General features: G+C 32.1%; 1 protein-coding gene across 1 annotated transcript; it reads left to right on the forward strand.

Annotated features, from left to right (window-relative positions):
• Positions 1–6,139: 6,139 nt before the first annotated feature.
• On the forward strand, positions 6,140–8,161 carry LOC111717268 (matrix metalloproteinase-14). Its single transcript, XM_023492775.1, has 2 exons — positions 6,140–6,266; positions 7,029–8,161. The coding sequence occupies exons 1-2, from the start codon at positions 6,209–6,211 to the stop codon at positions 7,682–7,684; spliced, it is 714 nt and encodes a 237-aa protein (XP_023348543.1). The 5' UTR covers positions 6,140–6,208; the 3' UTR covers positions 7,685–8,161.
• The last annotated feature ends 222 nt before the right edge of the window (positions 8,162–8,383 follow it).

Genomic DNA, 8,383 nt, shown 5'->3' on the forward strand with positions numbered 1-8,383 from the left:
TCTGTACTCCAGGTTCATGTTCTGACAAGTTTGGGTATTCAGGTGGATTATGGGATCTAGAGGACTCCTGTTGTGAAAACAAATGCTCTCCTGAAAGGATGTGCACTAGCGGAGAAGGGTTGTGTGAATCTGCTGCTGATTGTTTAACAGCCCCTGGAGATGTAGATTCTGTATGTGTACAGTGTACAGATACATCAATGTTTCCACCAACTCAGTATTCCACAGATGTTATCATACAACTATTCAGTTGAAGACAAGTGTTGTTTATCTAGAGGGATTCAACATACTAAAATATTTGATTGTGGAGTAGAATGGCTTGATGAGACTTATGGATTTAGAGGAAATCTGTTTTGGAAGATTACTGAAGATAATGGCTTTACACCTCAATATCCTAAACTAATTTCTACTACATGGATTGGTCTACCTTCTTCTGGGATAGATGCATCATATACCAAGAATGGTGTAACCTACTTCTTCAAGGGTTCCCAGCTGTATGCTTATTCACAGACTTATACAATGATGGCTGGATACCCTATCAACATTTCGGACAGATTCCATGGACTTGTTGACAACATAGATGCTGCTGCAAATATTGACATTAGACTTTATATTTTTAAAGGGAATCAGTACTGGAGGTATAACTATGAAAATATAGATTCTCCTGGATACCCAGCACCTATCGCTGGAAACTGGATTGGAGTAGATGTAGCTTCTGTTGACGCACTTATCAGGGTTGGAGGAGACTATATCTTCTTTACTCAAGGACTTGTTTACAAGTTTAATATTGCTGCTGATAGAGGATATGATCTTTATCCACAAGATGTGGCAAACTCATGGCTCAAAACAGTCTAATAACTTTGGGATCCAAAAATTAAAAAAAGTAAATCCGATCTTGGACTATTTTTTAGATTTTTGGCGAATTTTCATGAATTTTTTCGTTCTTTTATTTTTTGAAAATAAAACTGCAAATACCTTTTGTTCTTACTATTGCACAGATAAAGCAAAATATGAATTAGAATCCAGAGAGCAATGTGATTATTTAATTAGCTACTCTTATCATTCTAGGATTATTTTAAATAATAAAAATTGATAAAAAGAGGTTTTTGGTCAGCAATCTTGTATTTTAGCCTTTAAAAGATGAGACTTTAGAGAAGACTATACCATATGTTCATCAATCCATGTTTCTGTGCAACTGTAAACTTGTTTCTAGATTAGCCAAATTATTAAAAAACCATTTAAAATCTTTATTCTAGGCACAAAATTTAGTTTTAATGACAGGAAAAAAACATTGGATTGGGGAAATCGAATCAATGAATAGATAGATAATTATATAAACGTCGCTAAAATGCATCGAAATGGTAAAACTTTCACGCCCCCATAACTTAGTTATGAAGCGTGGCACAGGGGAACATTATAGAAAAACTAGCATTTGTAGACCACCATTCACCTCAGCCATGAAGTAAATTTTAAAAACAGAGATACCTGAGTTTTTTCAGATTCCAAAAGTAGAGTATGTCTTGAACTATTATGTAGATTTTTAGAACCTTGTCGAACCCTTTTTGTGAAAACACCATTTAAACTTCATTGAAACAAAAATGCTCTAATGTTGCTTATAGTGGTAGCCAAGTGTAAAATGTATTTATAAAAAAAATGTAGTTTTAATAAACCCTTTTCAAGAGGTTTAAACTACTACATTTTTAAATAACCTTTTTTCTATCTTTTAAACATCCAATAAAATCTCTCTGAAACAACCCATTAGTAATTTTTATAAAATCTACACTAGGTTGAGTCTGAAATCTCTCTCTAAATTCTGTAATATCATTTAAAACAAAAATAAAAAAACTACATTTGAACAAGTTCTATTTTATCAAGTAGACAGATTATATACAGGTTGCAGACTAGCTGCATAAAAGGGTTGAGAACCCTTTTATACCCAAGGGCTCCAGGCGCGCCTATCAGTAAAAAGGATTCTCACAAAAAGTACTATATACAGTTTAAAATATAATATGATTCGTTGCAATTGTAAATTAATTCCGGGTCTTTCTGATTATGACTGTAGAAAATTTGGAAACCCTACATAAGGCAAATAAATTATGCATAGGCTACACCTGTTTCACTGAAAGATTTAATTTTAAACCTATACTGGTAAACTTTTTGGTTGTAAGAGTTTTAAAGAGTTTCACTTTACAAGTAAATACAAGTGTTTTACATTGAATATTGCATTTTAGGTTAAAAATTAATAAGCATACTTTACAGTCTTCACGGGACCCTGAGAGTGAGTAGTTGTTTGAAACCCACAGATATCTATGATGAAACCTCATAATTTTCTTTTAATATTTGAATTAATTAGTACATTACTTATGAAAAGAACAGAACACTACGATATTAAATGGATAGATCAACCTTAGAATTATTCTTCATCATCAGTCCGTAGACGGGATACTACTTTACATTCACTCCCAGTTTCTTAATTTGAATAAAGAAGCTGGCAAATTACGTTTCAAAGAATTGATAAGAAATTGCCTCCTTTTAAACTAACTTTAAAATTACCTAAAAATGATCATCCTAAAGTTTTGTTGGTATACACGTAGGATTACATTAGCTATGAAACGTTAATAATAAAATTAAGAATAAATTGTTATCAGGAAAAACCATTTAAAAAGATATTACAAATTCCAATAATTTAAATTTTGTATAGTAGTCCAGTGATAAGGTAGAAGCACGTCCAACGGTTTGCCTGAAAAACAAATTTTTAAGTCCTAGTCTAAATTCAAATTTCAGGTCAATTGGAAAAATTTTAATATTTTAAATTGGATCATAAATTAAACAATATTATATTTTGAAATTTTCTTTTTTTGAAATTTTTCAAGAAATATCCAGAATTTTTTTTCTACTTTTACATTTCTTTTTTTTGCACAACATATTACCAGTTTTAGAGAAAAAGTTTTTGCCCAAAATTTAGCTGATAATTTCTTTCTTTTTAATAATAACTTTCTTGTAGATTAGTAAATTTTCTAGATAACCCTTACATTGTATTTGGAACTGATCCAGAAAAGAGTGAACAGTCCCTTAGATACACTGAGGGATCTGAATATGGATCAATAAAACCCGAGCCGTAGCAGTAGACACAAGTCTCCTGCACATTACCTGAGCGAAGAAGGCTCATGTTTCGAAGTATGAAGCATAGTGAGCATGGTGGAAGGCTTACATATTAAGGGTTAATACTTAATCTTCTGCAGTTATTGAAATAAAATTGAAAAGGATTGGCCAACTAAGTATCACTTGCTCATAAGTTAACTAATAACCATGAATAACTTCTTTTCTGCATAATCTTGGCATGTTCTCTCTTGGGTGGAGTTTTTCTTGAATATTCAATCAAACCCCTGTCCAAGGTAAATGATAATATTTGAAATTTGTAAAAATTTAAACAACATTTTAAACATACACTTAATCTATCTATCTAACTATCTGTTTCTACGTGTGGAATATCAATAATCTTGATCTTGATTTCCAATGTGGGCACTTTTTATGATTTTATGATAAATTCTTGATATCTCAGTTAAAGTAATCCCAGCAGGGTTTGACCCCGAGGAAGAGAAATAAAAATGCATCAGATGGAGATCAATGCTTGATCCCAAGATTCACAAATAATGTCTTCTGACCTTATTTTTTTTTTTTAATATATTTTTTTTTATTTCGTGAACGTACACAATTTAAATAATTGGTACAATTAAACAGAAGAAAAAAGAACTATAAGAGTATATATCAAAAATGAATACAAATACAAGAAACAGAATCATACTGTAATTAGGTCGTGCATATAAAATTAAAAATATCGTCAATCTCAGCTTGGTCAACTCCATTGATAACAATCTTATTGTTTTTTACGATACTGCACTGTCATTGGCTGAAGTTATTGTGACGTAATACGGACTATACGGACTATGCGTAATAATATTATCAATTATATCTATTCAAAATACAAAATCAAAATTAAAAAATTATAATAGGAGCAAACCTGAGATTCTCAGGCTCCTTTGGGATATAATCGTTTTCAGATTGATTTCGTATTTGTTGAATATGATCTGTTTAATAATACAACTTTTATACAAAATTGTATATATATGAATTTTTGTATAAATCTGACAAGTTTTATATCAAATTCTCGAGACAGGAACATCAGATAGATGTCTAAATGTATCATTCAACGCCTGGGATTCTCAGGTTTCAGCCTATACCCCCTTTCATTTTTCCTTTACAGTCCCTTTAATGTAAAATTTTTATGTTAAAAAAATATAAATAATATCAAGTTAATGGGTTGAGTGCAGTAGAAAACAATTATTCATTTTCTCTTTCAGGAGTTTGTCTTTTATGAGTTTATCCTTCAGGAGTTTGTCTTTCAGAAGTTTGACTTTCAGGAGTTTGTCTTTAGAAGTTTCTTTTTCATGGAAATTGTACATAAATTTTCAAGACCAGATCAACTCTGAAATGAGAAGACTGTGGCCGTCGGTATAACCTTGTGTTCCCGCGCATAACTACAAGACATTTAAAATCCTTGCATTTAGGCAGTATATTTGTATGGAATCACCAACATAAAGTTTTAACCAGCTTGGCTTCATCTGGTTTAGTCTGGTTTTTAATCTCAGTCTAACATAAAGGGTGTTTTTAAACAAAGATACAAAATGCTTTTAATATAATAGCCATAAATTATTTATGTATAATAGCAAACAATATTTCATAAATTATGCAACTGATAGTTTATTTAAAAATATGTATTTTATATTTATTTGGTCTCAATAGGTTGTACTATAAGGTGTCTAGTGTCTATGGACTCATTGGACTAGGGGGGAGTGAATTTGCAAGAAAAATGCAATTTGCTTAAAATATTCAGTTCTTATGTAAAAAAAAACACTTTAAGAACAATTTCTATTATGAAATTTTTTTTATTGGAGTTCGTCATCGTATAAATATCCATTTGACAGATATGGAACCTAGAAAATTAAACAATGATGAGGCAATCGGACAATACAACAGAGATTAACAAAAATATTGCAAGATCCTGTACAATAATCACAATAAAACATTACCCGCAGAGGAAGAACCAATTGAACTAGGTACAGTATGCATGGCATTTGCAAATAAATTATTAACCTAAATATGTACTCTTTCTCTGAGATCTGTGTTCCATTCAGCGAAATAAGACGACCTCCAATAAAAAAATGCCATAAAAGAATTCGTTCTTAGAACTGTTTTTTGTTACATTCGAAATGGCTATAATATTAGGAAGCATCTCAGAAAAGAGTACATTTAGGTCAAAAATTGGAGTTTCAGTTAGCTTAAGAAGACGACCTCAAATCAAAAATGTCATAAGCGAAATTGTTCATAAAATTGCTTTTTAAATGGGAATTGAATATCGTTGTTAGGATTGGAAGTACAGGGTGTCCCACGAAACATGACAATAGGAAGACGACTTGAAAGTCGTCTTTGGTATTTGAATTTATTTGTGACATTTAGTCTTCTATCTAATTTAACATGTATGATTCTTGAAACAATTATCACATAATTTTCCTAGCCCTGGCATTTCCAAAAAGTGGTCTGCGTTTTTTGTGCTTTCAATATTACCGGAGATATAAAGAGTTTGGTTCAGATTTCAATTTTGTTAAATAAAAGCAAAATTGTCGAAATCTGAACGAAATTCTTCATATCTCGGGCAATATTGAAAGCACAAAAAAGGCAGACCACATTTTGGAAATGGCAGGACAAGGGAAATTTTGTGATTATTATCTCTAGAAATTTACTTCTAAAATTATTTGACAAATAAACGCAGCAAATTATATCAAAAATCAAGACGACATTCAAGTCGTCCTGCATACTGTCATGTTTCGTGGGACACCCTGTATTTTGCTTGTGTATTGCGAAATCACATATCTCATAAAAAGAAACATATATGTCAAAACTCGCAGTGCCAGTTAGCTAACAAAGACGACCTCCAATAAAAAAGTGTCCTTAAATAAATTGTTCTTAGAATTCAATTTTACGTAGGAATTAACTATCGCTGTAATACTGCGACGAAATTTTAAAATGCACTTTCCCCTATTGAACACACCTTGGATGCTTGCATGGATTCTTCAGCAGTCGAGTAATGTATAAAAGAAATTTAATTTTGTCTCCAGGTTCAGTTACTTTAAAGATAAACCTTTAAAGAAGCATGGATATAAAGATAATCATTTTTCTTTGTCTTGCATTTGCTGCCCCGCAGACTGAAGGTATTGGTTTTGGTTAATCCCATTTTCTTAAAAACAATATTGAAGGCTAAAATATAAAACCATTAAAATATAGTTTTGAAATCTAATGACTGGGAATAGGTCTAAACTTAGATTTAGTCTGGCAAATGTAAAATAAGGCATTCAGGCAGTACGTCTGAGGGCTCAAGCAGTTGGCATAAAAGCTCCAATCAATTTAAGACTTAAGTGAGTTATAGTTGTGTTTGTTAAAAAAGTAAAAATATTTGAACAGCCTCACGGGTCATTCTTTTTCAAGTCAGCCAAAAAAAGCAATTATGGAAATGACCGGCTCCGATTTTTGAGAAAATTTGCACAACTTATTAAGAGAAAATAAAATTTTCGGAATCAGGAGGTTTCTGTGACCTTTCGTTTGTGAGTTGTGAGCCTCTACAGTTTCAGCCTCCAGGGAGCGCCTCAAAATAAAGAGGAAATCCCTCAAAAACTAGGGTTTGATAACGAATTTCCGTATTTATTACAGAAATCACGAAAACAACTTAAAAAATCTACTTTTGACTGGTTTCCGCTTTTTTTGAGGCATTTCCGCGGTGAGATGTCTCCATGGTGAGGCGTTTCATCCCAATTTAAATTTCATCCCAATCTGAGATGGTGACTTCCATGGGGTGGCTGAGTTGAAAAAGAATGACCCTCACACAAATACTTTTTTAGTTATATCCAACTAAAATAGGGTTAAATAGGTTAACTAAAAATAAATTTAAATATTTTATGATTATTATGGATATTCAGGTGGATTAGCGGAAGAAGAAGACTCCTCCTGCTCTCCTGAAGTTCAATCAAGTGGAGAAGGGTTGTGTGAATCTGCTGCTGATTGTTTAACAGCCCCTGGAGATGTAGATTCTGTATGTGTACAGTGTACAGATACATCAATGTTCCCACCAACTCAGTATCCACAGATGTTATCATACAACTATTCAGTTGAAGACAAGTGTTGTTTATCTAGAGGGATTCAACATACTAAAATATTTGATTGTGGAGTAGAATGGCTTGATGAGACTTATGGATTTAGAGGAAATCTGTTTTGGAAGATTACTGAAGATAATGGCTTTACACCTCAATATCCTAAACTAATTTCTACTACATGGATTGGTCTACCGTCTTCTGGGATAGATGCATCATATACCAAGGATGGTGTAACCTACTTCTTCAAGGGTTCCCAGCTGTATGCTTATTCACAGACTTATACAATGATATCTGGATACCCTATCAACATTTCGGACAGATTCCATGGACTTGTTGACAACATAGATGCTGCAGCAAATATTGACGAAAAACTTTATATATTTAAGGGAAATCAATACTGGAGGTATGACTATGATGACACAGACCCTGTCTCTTTCGAAAATACAGATTCTTTTTACCCAGCACCTATCGATGGAAACTGAATTGGAGTAGATGTAACTTCTGTTGACGCACTTATCAGGGTTGGAGGAGACTATATCTTCTTTACTCAAGGACTTGTTTACAAGTTTGATATTGCTGCTGATAGAGGATATGATCTTTATCCACAAGATGTGGCAAACTCATGGCTCAAAACAGTCTAATAACTTTGGGATCCAAAAATTAAAAAAAGTAAATCCGATCTTGGACTATTTTTTAGATTTTTGGTGAATTTTTATTGATTTTTTCATTGTTTTATTTTTTGAAAATAAAACCGCAAATAACTTTTTTTCCCAACTGTTACACAGATAAAGCAAAATATGAATTAGAATCCTTAGCAAAATGTGAATATTAATTAAACCACTTCTTTTGTGTGTCGTAGTCAGTTTAACTAAGTCTATGTGGTTCAAATACTTCTCGCAGATCATAAAAATCGGTCTTAATAAAAGACTTTATTAACTAAATATATATAATCAGATTTATTTCATGTTAATTAGAATAAAGAATTTATTTTATGAAAAGGGTAAAAGACTGTAAAGATGTGTCTATAATGTCTCCGCAAGATGAACAGTGATGACGGACAAGTTTACTCTGTTTGTATACTGTAATTTTCTTGTTTTACTAAGTACAACCGTATGCAGTCAAAACATAAACAAACAAATGTGAACATAGCAGACGAAACTCTTACAGATTACAGCTTTCTC

The sequence above is a fragment of the Eurytemora carolleeae genome, unplaced genomic scaffold, assembly GCF_000591075.1.
Source record: "Eurytemora carolleeae unplaced genomic scaffold, Eaff_2.0 scaffold2469, whole genome shotgun sequence".
In the NCBI taxonomy this organism is placed as follows: Eukaryota; Metazoa; Arthropoda; class Copepoda; order Calanoida; family Temoridae; genus Eurytemora; species Eurytemora carolleeae.

Bases quoted from the DNA above. Each gene is read 5' to 3' on its own strand.
- LOC111717268 (XM_023492775.1), top strand. From the start codon at position 6,209: ATGGATATAAAGATAATCATTTTTCTTTGTCTTGCATTTGCTGCCCCG. The intron at 6,267-7,028 runs GTATTGGTTTTG...ATGGATATTCAG, and splicing joins TGCTGCCCCGCAGACTGAAG to GTGGATTAGCGGAAGAAGAA.